This window comes from Parasteatoda tepidariorum, chromosome 10 (genome assembly GCF_982258835.1).
Source record: "Parasteatoda tepidariorum strain Cologne lab strain chromosome 10, Ptep-v5.0, whole genome shotgun sequence".
NCBI lineage: Eukaryota > Metazoa > Arthropoda > Arachnida > Araneae > Theridiidae > Parasteatoda > Parasteatoda tepidariorum.
Window position 1 is genome coordinate 64696735 of NC_141764.1, and position 19735 is coordinate 64716469.

At 28.9% G+C, this 19735-nt stretch overlaps 1 protein-coding gene across 1 annotated transcript in view; it reads right to left on the bottom strand.

Annotated features, from left to right (window-relative positions):
* The window catches only part of P5CDh1 (delta-1-Pyrroline-5-carboxylate dehydrogenase 1), a 51361-nt gene extending 31702 nt beyond the window's left edge, over positions 1-19659 (bottom strand). The window contains exons 1-3 of the mRNA XM_043042293.3: positions 19363-19659; positions 4983-5181; positions 2988-3035 (exon numbers count right to left, since the gene is read on the bottom strand). Coding sequence (XP_042898227.2) covers positions 2988-3035; positions 4983-5181; positions 19363-19421 — 306 coding nt within the window. The 5' untranslated portion in view covers positions 19422-19659. The remainder of the gene's footprint in view (positions 1-2987; positions 3036-4982; positions 5182-19362) is intronic.
* Between the last annotated feature and the right edge of the window lie 76 nt (positions 19660-19735).

The following is a 19735-nucleotide window of genomic DNA, read 5'->3' on the forward strand; positions in this document are numbered from 1 at the left end:
GAATCTGCTGTTCCTTTCAAAATAACTACTAAATTGTTTTTTAAAATGTTCTTTAGTGTAATTTGTGCGCTCTTCAAAATTTTTTTCTTCATCCTTTTTTTTTCTATTTTGTTTTGAAATTCAACTTAATCTTCAAAAAATGAATGCAAGTGTATATGAAGTTTCTAAGCTGCCTTGCATCATGAAAGATTTTTTTGGCAAAAAAATTGACCTTAAATATAAAAATGGGCTGAAAAAGGAGTGAAACTACCAATCAGAATTAAGTAAACTTGGTTTTAAGTTGATCAGGTGTTAAAAATGTTTTTTTTTTTTTTTTTTTAAAGCAATAATTGCAGGTTTTAAACGAAACTAACTATTGAATCATCTTAAACACAGATTTAATATTTAAAAAAAAAAAAATCACGAAATTGAGACTAGTGGCTTTAAATGCCAAATTAGCACATTCAAATAACTAGACACTTAAATGAAACTAGTTTTTTCCATATATTTTCAGCTTAAGAAACCGGAATATCAGTGAATGAGATAATTTGCATACATGAAATCGAAACATTTAATAAATATGGTCTTGTGAGTTTTATAGACTATAAGCCGAGCATATAGTCTATATAAATATATATATATATAATATATATTTATCTAGGGGCATCCAGGGGTTACTGATAACCTGGAGTGCGCACACGTAACTGCTAAAGTAGAGAGACTAGGACACCACACAGGAAAGACTTGGCGGACATTTTATTGATGGTCAAAAGAGACCTGTAGGTTACAGGTAGAGAAGTCAATAAAAACTTAGGTATAGTCGTATAAGTGATAAGTAAAAGTAGTTCAAAAAAATCAGACAGCTATGCACACAGAGTGGTTACTTCTTCCCATGAGCGCCCCTCCCTGAACAAGAAGACTGCAAAAAGTTGTGAGTCGTAATATCATTATGATATAGACTATAACCAATATTTTCTTAAACAACTATAATACTCTTTAAACAAACAGAATATTTAAACAACTGCACATTAAAATTACAATACAGTGAAACCCCGATTTTACGTTTCTCAGGGGACTGGGTAAAAAAAAACGTAAAATCCGGGAAAACGTAAAATACGGGAAATACTTAGATAGCAAAAAATCATATAATAATAATGGGAAAATAAAACAAACGAAAGGTAGTAAAGATGACTCTTTCAAAAGGTACTATTAAAATTTATATTTTACGAAAAGAATATTAGTATTTAAAGAAAAAAACATACCAGTTCAAGATCATTTTTACAATTTTTGTTAAGAATCATGTAATTTAGGTGCAAAATAGTGCGTAATAGTAGATTGTTTTTTAGACATTGAGTTCAAAGTAAATGCCTCATCTTCCAGGACTGAAATCTTTTGCAAATTTATTTCCTGGTCTTTGTATGATAGAAAATAGTCTTTCACTATTAGCAAACTTCTCAATGCTGTGTTGAAAGAAGGAACGGGCTGTGCTTCTGTTCCTTCTTGTTCATCTTCATCGGCGGATGAAAAGTCCATAACATCGTCCACGGATGGAGCAGTGGTTCTCTCAGCTTCGCATGTTGCTAAGTTTTCTCGGATGTACTCGTCGAAGTCATAGCTAACTGTTTCATTGTCATTCTCCGGGTCTAATCTAGCTAATCCTGCATCTGCTAACGGTTCATTAGAAGCTACGATTCCGCTTTCTTCAAAACAGTGGGAAATGCACTTTTGTGTAACGCTTCTCCAAGCAGCAGAGATAAAATGCATAGCCTCCAGAACACTTAACTTTTGTTTGCAGGCGTCATTTAGGTTTCCGTTCTCTAGTTCAGCTACAGCTTTCCGGACAAGTTGCTTTCTGTAAAAAACCTTAAATATTGCTTATTAAAGCGTTTTTTTATTTTTTTCCTTTCCACAAAAAACGTAAAATGCGGGAAATTCCGTAAATTAAAAACTTACAATCCGGGTAAAATTAACATTGGAGGTATACGGAAAAACTGGGTCCTGATGAAAAAAACGTAAAATGCGGGAAAAACGTAAATTCGGGGGACGTAAAATCGAGGTTTCACTGTAATTCATTATGTCTTACTGTAAGAAATTGCTTACAACTCTTTTAACTACATCGCATTACTAGCTTGAATTTAAAAGGAGAAAACCACCCATCAAAAATAATCTTTTATTGAAAAATTTTAAAAAGGGAAAAAAAAAACAGGTTTTCATTTATTTTTGATAGCTCTTATTAAGTGATTAAAATCGTAATAATACTATTTAAAGAATAAAATAATAAAAAAAATTTTGAAATCCCCTTCATGGTTTCTTTTTGCATATCAAACATCAAAACCAGCCTTTTTCAGTTTCAAAGCCTTACTAAACTAATTTTTGAAAAGCAAATAAATGATATTTCAGGCAATTTTTTTAATGTCATACTATTGTTCTTAAAAGTTTTTAACTGAGAAAAATGAGTGTTTTAAGAAATGAAATTTAAAAATGCTGATTTATGATTAGATTGGTTGATTTCTTTTAGTCAATGTAAGTTATCAAAAACTTTTTAACCATTAAAAACTTTTTCTCAGGTAAAAACATGCATTATTTTTCACTATATTAATCATTATACTAACACAAAATGGGCGAAGACTATCACTAAATTATGTGAAGATAAATTATAATATTTATATTAATTCAATTTTACTAATACAGTAGAGAAAAGTATTAAAGATTTGAGTGACACAGCCAGCAAAAATAAAATTAGGCTTATTAACTTTTGATTTAGTAATAATTTACACTAAATGAGTTGCAATCTTATCATGTGCAAAAAGAAAACCCAATTTAAATTTACAAAAAGCCCATTTTTAAAATGCTATTGATTTAACTGTTAGTAGAAATGTCACAAATGAGCATAGACAAAAAAATTATGTTTTTGAATACTTAGTAAATTAGAATAACAAATCTTTTAAAAACAAATTTACAATGAATGAAAAAACTTTGCAAATAAAATTATTTAATATTTTACTTACAGCGTTAGCCCAGTGATATTTAGCTATCTTCTTTCCATGGTCAGAAGGCTAAGATAAAAAAGTAAATTGTGTTAAAGAATAAAGTGTTAATTTAGATCATTTGAAATAAAACTAAAAGCAATTAAAACTAACTAGCACTTAAAACTAATTGCTTCATTTAAATATAAGATGTAATCATTTAGATATAAGATGTTAAACATAAGAAAATATCCAAAAATATAAGATGTAATAAGAGAGTAAACTATTCTTTTCACTTTTATTTTTCTTTAGATTTTTCATAACATATACCAGGTGTACCAAAAGTGACCAAAAATTTTAAAAAAATAATTAAATGAAACGAGAGGAAATTTTACAGTTAGCTGCTTTCTGTTTAGGAAACAAGAAATTTACTCTCACTACGTTTCAAAATTAGCTACAAAGTACACTGAAACAAATAGCGCTGATAAATAACATATGATGTGATATTTTTAAAACATCCAGCATTTGCAACAAAAAAGTAATGCAGACTGAAGACTAAATTATCAGACGTCATGCCCGTGAAAATTTTTCCATTGTAAATTGTAATGGTTAGAGGTAGGCCTAACTGTGTAGATGGCTTGAGTGTGTAGAAGAGGATTTTAAAATTCTAAGAATTACTAACTGGAGAAAAGCCGCAAAGAAAAGAGCAGAATGGAGAAAGATTGTAGGAAAGGCTGTAGCCCACAAAGGGCTGTCATCCCAATAGAAGAAGAATAATTTTTAATGGTTTGCCATGCAACAAAGAAATTTTTTTGGAGTTTTTCCAATCAGAAAATGCCTTCTATTGACGAACTTTGAAACTAACTTTAAAATTCGGTGAGAATAAATAACTGGTTTCCTAAGCAGTTTCATTCCTAAGTACTCATTCCGTTTTTCCTTAATTAAGTTTTTAAATTATCGGCCATTTATCGGACACCCAGTTTTACATTTTAAATTATAGTAATATTAGAAAGAGAAAATAGAATTAGTCGTAGACGGTTTATCTTAACTCAATAAATACATATTAGTAGTAACCAGGTTAGACCAAATATGTAACACTTAACTCATAGAAGAGTAAGAATAAACACGATTCTAATGCATTAAAAAAATAATAAATAATAATAACAAACAAACAAACACTGCTTCACTTGCATCAATAATGAGATACTACAATATTTTAAAAGTTAGTTAAGTAATAACCAACTAAAATATAATTTGTTTGATCATAAAGTTTGTATTTATTTTTATTTTTTAAATAAAGGCAGTATTAAGACTAATTCGATAAGCAAACGAGGCAAAATTTTAAAAAACATTAATACAAAAAATTAGAAAAGAGAATTTAATTTAAAATTGAAGAAAATAAAAATTTATTTTAAAAATTCAGAAAAATTAACTTTTTTTTCTTACCTTTACATATTATTATCTGTTCTTATTACAATTTACCTACTCTCAAGTCTTGTGTATAACTTTATTTCAGGTTGAGATTAAAATTTATAAATTGTTTCTCATAAAATTAATTTTTTTAACGATATATTTAACGACTTACTTTATTAAGTGATGTTTTTCACTAAGAAAATACCATCATCTACAATTTCAATCTGTCTCTTTAAAGAGATTTTTTTTTATAAAATTTGATTTTATTATATTTATTTTCATAATTTTGACTGCATACTAAAGGAATTATGTTTTTCACACTTTAATGTTGTGTCTCTCATTAACCCACTCCGGGGAGGGAATTTAAATTTTTATTCAATTTCAATAAATAAGCGGTGTTTTGTTGCAAACAAAACACCGCTTATGTAAAATTAATATAAAATTACATGTGAAATTAGAGTACTAAGTGAGTTTAGTATAACTATTATTTGTCCACTTTCAAGCACTACTTAAATTTCGAAAAAAGAAAATATTTATTTTTTTTAAAACTTTTCTTAAGTAATTTTAGCGATGTGATTATTATTATTATTCTAATTGATAGCTTAAAAATGAAATAATATTTACCATGACTTGGTATTTGATCTCATTGGATTGTAATTCTTTGCCTCCGATTATAATAGGTATTTCAGTACAGGTATTCTTGTACTTGTCAATAGCCTTATAGAGAGCTTTTCTTTCGTCACTGTCCTTGAGATATTGCAAAATAGGCTCATTTTTCACGTCAAAGTCTTTTACTTTGGCAGCTAATGAAATAGGTTGTAATCTGAAAGAAAAGAAAAACACATCTATCTATAATTAGAATAAATATGTTTTACAACATGCATTATTTTTTCCCCCCTTCTCGTACGTACACCTAAAATATTTCTCAACAATTTCAGTCGTCGCATCTAGCCCAACGATTGTTCGAAAACCTTGATCATCAATAAAAACAGCAACCATGGTATATTTTTTTAAATCGTAATTATGAAAATAAACTGTATGAGAATAAAAATAAAATGTTCTTTTCCCCTTTTAAATTATAAGATATTCAAAATATAAGAAGATATAATATTCCTTTTAAATTATAAGATTGGTATCGAAAAACACAAATACAATTTGCAACAATTAAAACTCAGTCACAGAATACACCTGTATTTTCCATTCCGTTCTATTTTAATTTTTTTAAAAAAAGAGTATTTGTTTGTTGATAAAGTGCACATTTATAGAGTTACCTGCTTCTGGAAGATTTTGTTTTTATATAGCGAAAATTATGCTTTTACGTTTTATTAATTATTTAATAAATTTTTAAAAATTATACGTTAATTACTATATTTAATTAGTGAAAACATATTAGAAGTCTTAAAATCATTTATTGCTGTTTTAGGTGCAGGCGAAATTTAAAAAATCTTTGCTACGGTCACCAAAGCAATTTTTTTATTTCATTACCAATAAAAAAAAACATTAATCATAAAGTGAAAATGTCAGTTACGATGCTCATAAATGCACTATGTCCAATAAACTGATTAAAAATAGGAAATCCCACTCCCTAATTTTTCGATTGATTATAAAAATATAGAAAAGAGGAATTTATCATTGTTTCAAATAATAAGTCCTTTAAATGGATAAATTTTTAAACCTTACAAACAAATATTTTCCTTGTAAATAGTGTACAGGTAAAACAGTATAAAAATAAGAGGGTCATAGACACATGCATTTGAGAAGAACTAATTTAGAAAGTTGTTTGAATGTGGAATTTATTAGTCCCAAGGTCCAAAGTTGCTGATTTAGAAAAACTAGAAGTCTGTCTATAGGCAGGAGTTCAGGTGAAGTAAATATATATACAGTAAAAGTAAAATTAGAGCTAAAAGGTGCTATTTATTACTTCAAATCTTTCTCCGAGTTACGATTTATAACCACACGTTATGTAGGGACAGCTGATAATACTGATAAGTTTCCTCGGATAAAAATTTTCTCTCTTTTACATTTCTCGTCTAGTTACATAATATCACATGAAATTTCCATAAGCATTCTAACATGATAAAAAGAAATAATTGAAGATTTTGAATATGTTTATACGTTACGTTACATTTCAACTAAATATAAAAATAAAAATTTAACATCAAAATGTTATATTAGTATTGTATGAAAAACAATTAGTTCTACTTAGTTTGTCAGCATACATAAAAATGCCATACTTTAACATTATTTAATATCATTAATTAGCAGTATTCAATTTACAACAGTATGAATTTACTTGATAAAATGATCATGCCTTTTTTTTTTATAAAAAATGTAAGGTAGTATATTTTTTTTGCTAAATTAAAACTTTTTTGAAAATAATGGAATGACGAGAAGAAATAAAAATGTCAAATATGCTGCATACATATATATAAAGTTGTGAAGTAATAGGTAGTATTAGCACTAATAATTTAATAATGATTTAAAACTAATAATTTTAAGAACTATCAGAACATTGATTTGCTGATAGTTATTTTAAGAATTTTTAGAGAATTATGACTTAACTTTAAATTTGCTCAAATTAAATTATTTTATAAACTTGTTCAGAGAAGCAATAATACCTAAACATTTAAAAATAACATATCTTTATTTAAAGCAAAACATACTCAGATTAGTTATTTAACTCAAGATGGAAAGATATTTTTATGAGAAAATTAAATTTTTTTTAGTTAGTTATGTTTAAACTAAAGGTATTTATATAAATAAATGAAATTCAAATACTATTTACCTATATAAATTTTTTCTTTAAAAAAAAAAAAGAAATTCTTTTTTCTTTTTCTTTTAAATAGTTTTACACCGTGGATTAAACCAACCCATCTGCAACAACATAATTAATAAATGTATAAAAAGTATATCAAATTCATGATACGGAAAAAATATCTATAAAGCTCTCAAACCAACAAATCAATATTTCAGGAAAGGTTTTATGTCTGTAAGGAATAAATCAACCTCAATTAATTCGTGCAATATTCTATTGCGCTAATTTTCGTTCTTCTCGCGAATACAAAAACACAGCATTTCTTTTCGAAATTCATGGGATAAGTATATAAACTGCGTATAGTATAGTTGCATATCATGTCAAAAATTTTCTCATTATTTCTCAATTTAAAATTATATTTTGACACGTTTAATAAAATAAATTATCGAATGAATATTAGAAAAGGATAATTCTAATTTTTGTTCCAAATTTATGCAATGATTTCCATGATCATTGATAAATTTTAAATGAGGCTATAGGTTACATTTAAATTTCCATTTATTCTTGAAACAATCTTTTAATTACAACCACAAATAACTTTCCGTAGTTAAACAGCCGACCCAATGTCGGGTTTACGACTACTAATGTTCAACTCCGTAACCTTGTAATTTTAAACCCAATCCAGAAGACAAGGAAACTCCTGGATCAAGTATTGAGAGGAATTGGCCTTCGGGTAGGATTTTTTGATGGAACTAACCCATATTTGAGTTACATGGAGAAGAAAACCTCCCACAGTTAGCCTGAAGGCAAGGGGACTTTAGCCCATGATCTGTCCACCACTGAGGGTATTTTATGTCAGCACTGTGATCGGTGTGAGCCAGGTGCGGAATTCGTATCGACCAGTCATCGCTGGGATTCGAACCCGGTTCATCTCATCGGAAGACGAACGGTCTATCCCCTGAGTCTTCAAGGCTCCAACCACAAATATTTTATTTCATAATATTTTTTCTTTCATAACCGTCGTTGAACAGCCGACCCAATTTTATTGGTTTACGATTACTAATATTCAACTCCGTAGCCTTGTAATTTTGAACCCAATCCAGAAGATAAGGGAACTCCTGGATCAAGTATTGTGAGAAATTTGCCATCGTGGCGGACTTTTTGATGGAGCTAACCCGCATTTGCGTTACACGGAGAGAAAGACCACGAGAACATTCCACGGTTAGCCTGACGGAAAGGGACTTTAACCCATGATCCGTCGACCACTGAGGATATTTCACGTCAGCACTGTGGTTGGTGCAAGCCGGATGCGGAACTCGTATCGACTGGGATTCCAACCCGGTTCGCCTCATTGGAAGGCGAACGCTCTAACACCTGAGACATCGCGGCTCAATATGGTTTGTTTGGATATTTTCGACCTTTTCCCCATTTATGAAGAAAAGCCTATCTATAAGCGTATCAATTCATAATTAAAAATGTAAAACATTCCCGCTATAGTCCATTGTGTGGTGCATGGTCTAAGCACGATGATGTCATTGTGCAATTCATAATTATTTTTACAAAATTTTATTGAAATTAAAAGTTTTAGACATTTTAAAATGCAGTAGGCATAGAATGCTGAAGGTGAGGAGCATATTAAACTATCTGTGGTGCCCTATTTATTATTCTAGGCATGCCATTTGATTTTTAAGCCTCTGCGCATCTCGGTTAAATGAGCAGACTAATATTAACTGCCATGGTTTTAGTATAGAGATAATGTATCTCTATCTAACATAAAAACGTAATGGTCAAACACAGTTTTTCATTGTTGTCGGTGCAATTTTATTTATCTGAAAATAACATGGTAAGATCCAGTTCCCCCACCCATTAATTTCCATATTGTTTTGATTTTGATTGTTTTCTAAATTAAGAGTTTAAAACTAGGATATTTGTTTTTATTTTATTATAATGTAATTCTACGCTACATTTTAAGATGAAGTTATTTATATCGGTGTCTAATCTTATTAATCGTTTTACAATTATTATTTTTTGTACAAATTACATTAATATACTAATATAAATTACAATTAAAGAGATTCTTTAAATGATTTACAACTTAACAATCAGCTTCCTGCACAATGTGATGCATGCAAAAAATTGTATTTAATATATTTTTTAATAGGTTTCATTTGGTGAGCGAAAATATTAAATTAGGGTTGTGGAACTCACCTATTTGTGATAGCAATATACTTTTAATTTTCAAATTTATTTTAAAAAATGATTACTTAAAAAAATTACTTATGTTCACAAATAGATCTTAATAGAATAAGGGAAATATTTAAATGGGAAGGAGGTAAACGTAAGAAAACAGAATTATTTTTGGAACATATATTTTAAGTGAATAATTCCAAGATTCGTTGAAAAAACTGTTTTATGCCAAGAAACAATGGTTATTACGAGACAAACATCGGTGGGCGACAGCGAACAGGGGGCTTAGTCCCCTAGTACGAAACATTAAAAAAATATATTGACTGAACTGACATTATATTGGCGCTGCCTCTCGGACTATAATGGAATTACTTTAAGTTGTGACATCCGCATTTATTTTTAACTCATTCGGAAAAAGAGATAAACGGTTATCATAGAGAAGTGAAAATGGAGGAACACTTGCATCTAAATGTAAATGTGTTTCTCAAACATTCGAGGGGGTATCTGTCTATCTGTGCAATTCCTGCAAACGCGCGGGACAGAAATCCCCGCTTAATCTTGAAGTAGATGCAAATTCATTTTTTAATGATATTTTTAGATATCGGCTACGAACTAAGGAATACGATTATGAACCTTATTTTATTATTCTTTCAGTAAAAACAACGAAATTTTTTAATGAAGTTAAATAAAAACTCAATTTCTAGTAAAAATGCATATAATCAAAATATTGTTAAAAGATTGTTTTATCTTAAATACTGTTATTTGCATATTTCTGTATGATTATAACGGACAAACCGTAGAAAAAAAGGGGATAGCTTTATAGATTGACGTGATCTAATTGAAGTAACATACATATCGTTGATGTTAGTGCGTTCTTATGAAAAAAATAGTTATGCACACTGAATTATAAATTTTAAAATTATTCTAATAAGTTTCTAATCGTACTTAGTGTATCACATATTATAAAATATTTACCAGTTACAACTATCATCAGTATTAAAAATTGCTAAAAATATAAAAAATTTTAACAGCTAAATCTCTTTAAGATTTTGAAGTAATACATACACCAAAATGCATACGGGACAACAATTTTTTTATTTTTTATATTAAATAGAAAGAGAAATTTTGAGAAAGCAGGGGTCTGTCCAGACATTTTGTGAAAGGTCCGTTTTTCGTGAAATTGTGAAAAAATTACTCACATTCTTTCAACCAGGGTCCGCTTTTATGAATTTGTGCAAATAGGGTCCCCGGTTATTGCAAAAAACTTTTTCAAGAATTTTTTAAATTGTAAATAGATACAAGATTATGCTCGGCGTTGTAAAATTATAATAAAAAAATTAAATACTCAAAAATAAACAGCGATTGTTGCTTCTAAATTAGAGATGCAACACACAAATATTTGGTATATAGCCTATACTGTTGAACGCAGAATATTCATTTCGGACGAATAATGGAAGAATCGTCTGCCGAAGACAAAACTTAATTCGTTTATATCAGTCTTTCTTGTTTTCTGCCCTGGGAAGGGTTTATTCGATTAACAAAACAATAACGAAGATAAACAAATTTGTGAAAGGTACGATTAAAAGAAATATCATTTTGTGAAGGGTCCGTTTTTAAGTTAAAATATTTTGTGAAGGGTCCGTTTTTAAGAAAAGATATTTTGTGAAGGGTCCGTTAACGGACCCAAATTTCTTCTAAACAGACCCCTGGAAAGGGTCGAGAAATTTTTAAAGAAGGAGCCTAATTATTTCATACCAAATGACGAATGAACCAATGAACGAATTTAGATGAAGCTTTTATACAGAATAACTGATAAAATGTTCATTTTAATTGAACGAGAACGAACCAGAAGGTGCTAAGGAGCAAACAAACTCAAAACAATTTTATTCATTCAAATGTTATTATGAACGAAAGCCAAAGCAGACGCAAAAGAAAGAAGAAAAAAAAGCTCGAACCAATAGAAGTAAAAAAGAAGAAAAAAAATTAAAAAGGAATTTTTACAATTATGCATATAATGACGTTTTAAGTTCTCAAGCAAAATTTAACATATTTATAGACTATAGCTTTATAATAAAGTAAAAATAAAATTCAGCGTAAAATAAAAAAGGCATCTTTTAAGAAAATAAAGTTGTATACTTATGTAAAATGTAGAAGGAATACATAAATTTTAATATTTCTAAAAAAAAAAAAAAATCAAAAGTATAATAAGTCAAGAAAAGTTTAGCAAGTTTTAAGTCAATGGAATAAAACTCTAAGTCGCAGAACCTTTGGTATTGCTGGATGATATCGGATTTTTAATACTACAATATATCATCGAGAAATATCGAAGGGCGGTTTTCTTTAGTTTCCTTATTTACATTATTTTTAGATTAGTCTCTTCCTTCACTACTCAAATTAAATGTATTACTACTCACTATAATATTCGGGGCCCGGGATAGCCTGGTCGGTAGGGCGCTGGGCCCATGTCCAAGAGGTCGTGGGTTCGATCCTCGCCGGCCGAAAATGGTGACTGATGCACGTTAAATCTGTCGAGTTTCAAAGTCCCCCATGTTCCCATAACAAATCAATACCTTTGGGGGTACTGATCCAGGAGTTTCCTTGTCTTCTGGATTGGTTCAAAATTACAAGGCTACGGAGTTGAACATTAGTGATCGTAAACCCATGAAATTGGGTCAGCTGTTCAACGACAGTTATAAAATAAAATAAAATATCGTATACGAAATTTATCTTTGTGATAATAATCAGAATATATCTCGTTCAGTTTGTTGGTTAAGAACACGATATTATCGTATCAGATAATTATAACTATCAAAAAAATTTGCGTAAATATGGTATTCAACATTTATTGTAGGTAGTAATGGTCGTATATTCAATATTTATCATTAAAAATAGAAGTAACAATAAATTGCAAAAATACGTTTTGAAATATCGTTATTGCGGTATCCAAAAAATATCATTTTTTTAAGATATTTAAAAATTATCAATTATCTCGCACACTAAAAAATCGAAAAAGTCACTCCCCTTTGTGTTTAACTTTTTGTTACATTTTGTTTTGATGCTACTTTTTTTGCTTGGGAAAATGCACAAAAAGTACGATGAAATAAAAAAAAAGAAGTCACATTTGATAATTAGTTCGATACAAACTTGAAGAAAAAAATACGCTGCAGCTCGCAATAATGTAATTAAAGAGTTGAAATTTGACTAACTGAAAAGCCATTTTTTAGGTAACTTACCACGAGTTTTTTTTTTCCCTTCAAAATTTCAATTTGCTTGAAAGTTATTGTAATTTGAAGCACTTCGCTCGCGAATTTTCTTCACTTCTCAGCTTTAAATAATAAATATTTATCTATTGCCGCAGAAAATTAAATGTCTTAAGTTTATGATCTTGAAAGCGTTCAATGAAAAATTATGTAATCTTTAACGAGTAAAATTATTTGCCTTCGTTTATTTATTTTTTCACATACAGTTACAATACAATCGTAACGAATAAATGTTTACCAAGATTTTTCAAATCTAGGTAAACATTTATTTCGTTACGATTAACACATGTTAACAAATCGAGTTTGCATAAAATTATAATAATTAATTTTAAATTTTATTAGCAAAATTATATCTGCTTCATTGAAAAAAATATAGACTTAAAGAAAAACTATGATGAATTCGAGGTTTAAAATAGGCATTTAAAAAAATGCCAATTTTTTTCACCATATATTGTAAAAATACTTCTTGAAATATCGTTATCGCGATGTAAAATATCAATGTCACTCAGCTAGAAACTCATGGTCGCAAAAAGAGTATAAAAAGACTTTTATCGTAACTCAAATCTAGAAGTCATACGAGGGTTGCTATTTATGTTTCTGGCCTTGGCAACAGTAAGTGTTGCTAGGCGACCGCCGACGATTTTAATCGAAAGTTTGATATTTTTAAACATAAATTCAGCAGACGATTTACCATTATAGCTTCATTTGTGTTGTTGACAGTAAATTGAAAAGTTCTTCTCTTTCAAAAATTGGAATTGTATCGTGAACATTTTCGTGCCATTATTTTTCATAACTTTCGACGTGGATTGTCAAGACAAGAGTGCTTCGATGAACTTAATTCTTTATTCAGCGATAAAGCGCTATCCTACAGCACTGTAAAAAATTGGTATAACGAATTTAATCGTGGTCGATGTTCGACCCAGGACGAATCCCGTGCAGGTCGCCCAAAATCCGTTGTTGTGCCAGAAAAGATCGATGCTGTGCGTGAACTGATAAAGCAAGATCGTCATGTGACATACCGTGAGATAGAGGCGTCTTTGGACATTAGTATGACTAGCATCAATAAAATATTGCATGAACATTTGAGCGTAAAAAAAAAATTTGTTCGCGTTGGATCCCGCATAATCTGACAAACGCTCAAAAAAAGGCTCGTGTCGATTGGTGCAAGGAAATGTTGGAAAAATACTAAATTTTGATGAAAATAATGCTAAATTTTGAAAATTTTATTTATTTTTCAAATATTATTCTTTTAAAAATGCATGATAATTTTAATGAAATAAATAGCTCCATAAAAAAAATTAAAATATGCTCCTATTATAGCCTTTCAAAATACATGTAGCAGCATAATTGCTGATATTCTTTTAAAAAGCGCAAATAATTAAAAAAAATATGTATATATATATAAATAAAAAAATTTTATACAGCTATTTACATAATTATTTCCTTAAATGGAAAGTAAATTAATAAATTATATGGAAGCTAAATTGAAATTAAATCATTTTGAAAACAGAGCAATTTAGAAACCAAATTTAAAACAAATTTTACATTACAAATAATATAAAAGACAAATTAATAAATAAAAAGAAAAAAATACAGAAGGAAGCATGTTTTGAATAAATCAAAAATAAAAGGAAAAGAAAATGCCTGAGCACATTTCTTCAAGAAAGATAAAAATAACTTGATGAAAAGCACAGTTTGACACTATCAATGAAATATCTGAGACTCCATCAATTAGATAAAAAGATCGACGACACTTGATTATGAAACAAAAAAAATTCGAGCTGGAATATTGTGTGATCGCAAAAACCACTGCTTTTAAATGAATCGCTATCTTTGTCTAATCGTGAAAAAAGTCCTAGAGCAATTTTTACTCATTTGATTTTTAAGAAAACGACAATGATTTTAGAGAAAATAACAATTTATAATATCACTTAGTGTACTAACAATGCTAAACGTACAAAAATATATAATTTTTTATTATTTTAAATTATCGACTCACCCTTTTTACGCAAACAGTCTGCCCGAATAGTAATTTTGAGGCAATAAGACTGGCTACTTATTTTTAAAATAAAACGTTAGGAGAAATAATTTTATATAAGATAATTAATTAGGGATCTACACAAAGCTGACAGTTTTAATATAAAAAATTAAAAATGATAACACAGACTCATTGGGAGTCCCTCTAAGCATGTGTAAAACATGGTGATGGTGCATCAATCAACATGGTGACCACTAATTAAATTTAATAATAATTCAGAAAAAAGCATTTGACTAAATAATTTTGTTTTAAAATGAAGTAATATCTTTCAACTACACTGAGTAAAATTTTTATTTTCTGCTGAATTTTTTTTAAACAGATCTTATATAGATACTCTTCAATCACCGATTTCAATTCTGCAATAAGTTTCTCTTTCCAAACTACAACCTTTCTTATTTTCTTTTAAATGACATTTCAGTCTATTTTTTGCCGAGATTTACAAGTTTAAAAACGTTATAGATATCAGGGGATCGCGTAAATGTTGCAACTAACTTCTAAGGGAGTTGGGACACATCATCAGGATCAAAAGTGCATAGGAACCCTTGCCCAAAATATCGTCACACGACATTAGAGGCGCTTCTCGATATGAACTGTTTCTTCATGTGCTTCTGAACAGGTAACAATAAGGTACCGCCTTTTACCGTGTATGGTAAAATTTTCGGGCATGTGTTCCGATGCAATTTTAATTCTGATGATGTGTCCTAACTACCTTAGAAGTTTATCGCAATATTTATGCAATCCTCCTGTTATATATAATGTCTTAAAATTTGATATTCCGATAAAAAAAATAGACTAAAAATATCCTTTTAAAAATTGTGTAGCTTTAAGAACAAAACTAATTTAATATTTAAAATTATCCCCTCCCAATTATCCCCCAAATTAAATTACTCCTTCACATCCCATTTAGGCAATATCAAGTATTTCTATAAATGAAATGTCTACCCAGTTTTACCCACACCAGTGTTATTTATACCAATATAAAAAAATAATTAAAATTGGTAACTTAAAGTTTTGATATGAATAATATACATTTAGTTGGGAACTTATTTGATATTAGGAGTGTACTTAGGACATGTGATTCTTCAGATGCTCTTTCCAAATAGCTGCTATAAGCAATTTATAGGTCAGGTTTATTTATTAATTGCACTAGAAATACACAGTCTTAAGGCTCAGTTTTTAACTACAAGATGTTAAGTTATCATGTTACAAACTTGCAGTCCAAAAAATTAAAAAAAAAAGAAATTATTCAGCATTGTAAAGTGAAATCATATATGTTGGGGGGGGGGATGCATAGCTTTTCCTCAGGCTAATGTTTTCAATTCTTAAAACAAAAAAATAAATTAAAAGTGCAAGCAAATATTTACTTCACTGCAGTCTTAACTTATTAAACAATAAGAATGCGATAGTCATAAAATACGATTCCCAGAGCCACGGAGATTACCAGTGCTCTTGTGGCAAATTTACAATTAGAGAACGCTAAAAATTTGAACATTTCATAGAGATTTTTTAATTTGAAATGAACACATAAAAGTATTATAGATGCTTTTATTTCTAACTGCATTTAGTTTAAAATTCTCTAACTTATAAAAATTATTTTAAACCAAGGCTGTCATTAGGGACAAAAAAGGGTGATTGAGGATGCGGATTGTTGGTGGGGGCTTTGGTTCTTGTGTCAATTATGTGAAACAGTAACAAGAAATTATAATTTAATTAACACGAAACTTAACATGGAACTTTTATTCTTTAATCAACTTTAAAAGAATAAAATATTTTATAAAGATTAATCCAAAATAAATAGAAAAAAAAATGGCATTGTAACGAAAAACTAGTGGGGATATCACATTCCTCTTTCATTATATATAAGTTAAAAACAAAGAGCACATTGTAATTATTGTTTCAAATTTTATTTCTAACAGTTTAATTTTGATTAGAGCATTTAGAACATCTGTAAAGAACAAATTTAAACACTTATCATTTATTAGATTAAAATTAGTTAATTATTAGAATAAAAGGATGCATTCACAATCTGTAAATTTCTTTGTAAAGGATAAAATAAATTTAGCAATCATACTTTTTTCGTTAGAAAATTTAACTTACTCATTCGAAACTAGAAAGTTTTATTTTTGATAAATACATAGTCTTTTTAGTTATCTTCACATTTATTATTAAAAATCGAAAATGACTGCCTTAAATCAGCATATTATTTTTAATGTATTTTTCACCCATAAATTATTATTTTAACAGGCACTTTTAAGCATATATTAAAACAAATAAAAAAGAAACAAGTGCATTTATTTTGTTAGTTAGTTACCTTAATCTTATTAAAATAAAGCATTACTATAACTTGATTAAAAACTTCATTTGTATCAAAAATATACAAATTGGAAATAACTGTTGACATGTTTCAAGCACTCAAAAACAGATGCTCATTTTCAAAACTCACCAAAAGTGAAGACATGATATGATGGGAAGAAATTTTGTCTGTCAAGTGCTTGAAACATGTTGACTGTTATTTTCAATTTGCATACTTTTGAAGCGAATGAAGTTTTTGATCAAGTAATATCAAACTACTTCAGTTTCTTTGGATTGTATTACGTTAAAAATTAGTGAAATGTTAACTATCATTAAGTGAATATTTTTTATACACTCACGATCTAACCACGTCACATAATAAAGACCTTTTTCATTCAGATAAAATCATTATATCGAGCTTAGACTGTATATGGTTAATAATGTTTCCCAGAAAGTCTCTTGATTGTGTCCATTGTTTCTCACTTCAAAGTTCTTTGTAACTTCAAAATTAATTAACACATTTTACTTAACTTTTTAAAGCAACTAATTATCTCCGATAATCTCAATCATCTATTTATGATTCTTTGATTGAACAGAATAATCACAACACTCACATGATTTACAAAATCTAAAAGTAATCTCTTTTTCTATTTATTATCTAATGAAGCAGTGACAACACGGAAGCCCCAAACTAACTTCATTAGCCTTCTTAGCTAAAGAAACCTTAGCCTTTTCGGGAGCTGATGGATATCAAAATTAAAAGAAAAAATTGGAGTAATTTGTACATTTTTTTTTCTTTCAAATGTGCATTAATCCAAAAATTTTTTAAGGGTGCATAAGATTTGACTCAGAACTGATAAAAAGCTTTTTTTCATTATTGCTTTATCAAGATAAATAAGGAATTATGAAGAGTAGCATGTGATTAATACATGCATGTATCAAACTGTAAGGACCAACTGAACTCTTATTAAACTTCTAAAAACTTTTTCTTCTTCTTTGTCAGTGCAACAGCACGTTGCAGGCCTTGGCTGCCTCAACAGCTGATAAATGCCAATGCCTCCTATGCATGGCAACTCCCCTCAAATTTCTAATCCTTAGGGTTTTCAAATCATTATCGATGTCGTTGAGTCATCTAGTAGGGGCCGGCCTCTGGGAGGCGACCCCTCGGGGTTCTTAAAGGTGACTATTCTCACGGCGCTATTTTCAGGGCTTCTCAATAGATGGCACAGCCATCTCAGCCTATCACTGCGAATTATTTGTCAAAATTGGGGCTGCTTGTAGAGTCGATATAGCTCAAAGTTATATCTGGTTCGTCAGCATTATGGTAAATTCAATAATATAAGTAGCATTTAAAATCTCCATTTAAAACTTAAAACATTTAATTTTACAGCCAACTATTTACTCCATGTTACAACATTTTATGTTTTATTAAATAGCATTCAAAAAAGAAAAAATAATAATAATTATGTGATGGTTTTTTCTTTTGCTGGATTTATCATATTGAGATAACATTTTCAACTATTTAAGGGGATATTAACACATCATGATTTATCGTACCAACTACAATTGTCAAAGAGAAAAATGGATTTCAAACTTCCAAGTAGTTTTTTTAAAAAAACATGTAGAGGTTTCTCCAGGGTGGTTACAAGCTATAGGTACTCTTTCAGTTGGTCTTCTTCTGTGATGTTTATTTTAGTTGCTTGTGGGTCGCTGCTGGAAAGTTGGCAAGACTTGGCGATTATTCTGCTGTAGATCATGATGTAAAAATCTTCCCATTATAAAAATAAATTTATGTTAGTTCAATAATGAGATATAAATTTGAGAATTTTATATTTGTTAACAATATGTTAAGTTAACAAATATAAAATTCTGAAATCTTTTTTCTTTTACCAATTGAATATTCATTATTTATAAGTGTTGTGGTTTTGCAATTTTTCAAACATTACCCTTATACAGCAAACTCTAAGGTTAGGATTGCATTAATTAGCTAATATAGAAAAAAAAAGGAGATAGTTGAAGCAAGTTAATAATTATCAATATTTGAAAATAATTTTTTTGCATTTTCAATAAATATTTTATTATATTGACTCCTAATTGCTTCTAGAACTAATTTGCTGGATATGTTTTTTCCAAAGAATTATCTTCGCTCAAATTTACATAAAAATAAATTTAAAATATGGATATAGCTTTTTATTTAGTATATATATTTACACTACACATGTTTCTAAATTAAATTTTTCAGCCCTCCTACAAATTAAAAAACAGGTTTATTTATAACAGGTATATTATTATAGTTAGGTTATAGATCATTTCAAAAATATAGTTAGTAATCAAGAGCAAGTAAATGCATGACAACATTAAATACATACTTAACCTAGCCTAACGTATATTCAAATAGTATTCTAAATACAAAAATATCATTATTTTAACAACTTTTTTTCTCATTTTAAACAGATTATTTCAGCAACTTACCTTTTATAAAACAAGTTTCTAATTTGACTTTTGAATACGTTTCGTCTGATCCATAACATTTTTAAACTTTAAATATTATAGCAATAAAACGGTTAAATATTGGTAATAAATGAGATTCTCCACATGAAACAGATTTCAGAACAGAACTTCTCAAAACACACAGACGACAATAAATATTGCATGTCTTCTCTTCAGTTATATATTATAATAAATTTAATTTCTGAGGCTATACTATTAGCTAAATTTATAATCTCAAAGGCACTCACTAATTTTCGATTTTTAAAAGTCCATTTGCTTCCTCTTAAGCTCTGTAATATTTAAAATAATTTTATTTGAACAAAAATCTTAGAATCAGCAGATATTCTCAGTGAAA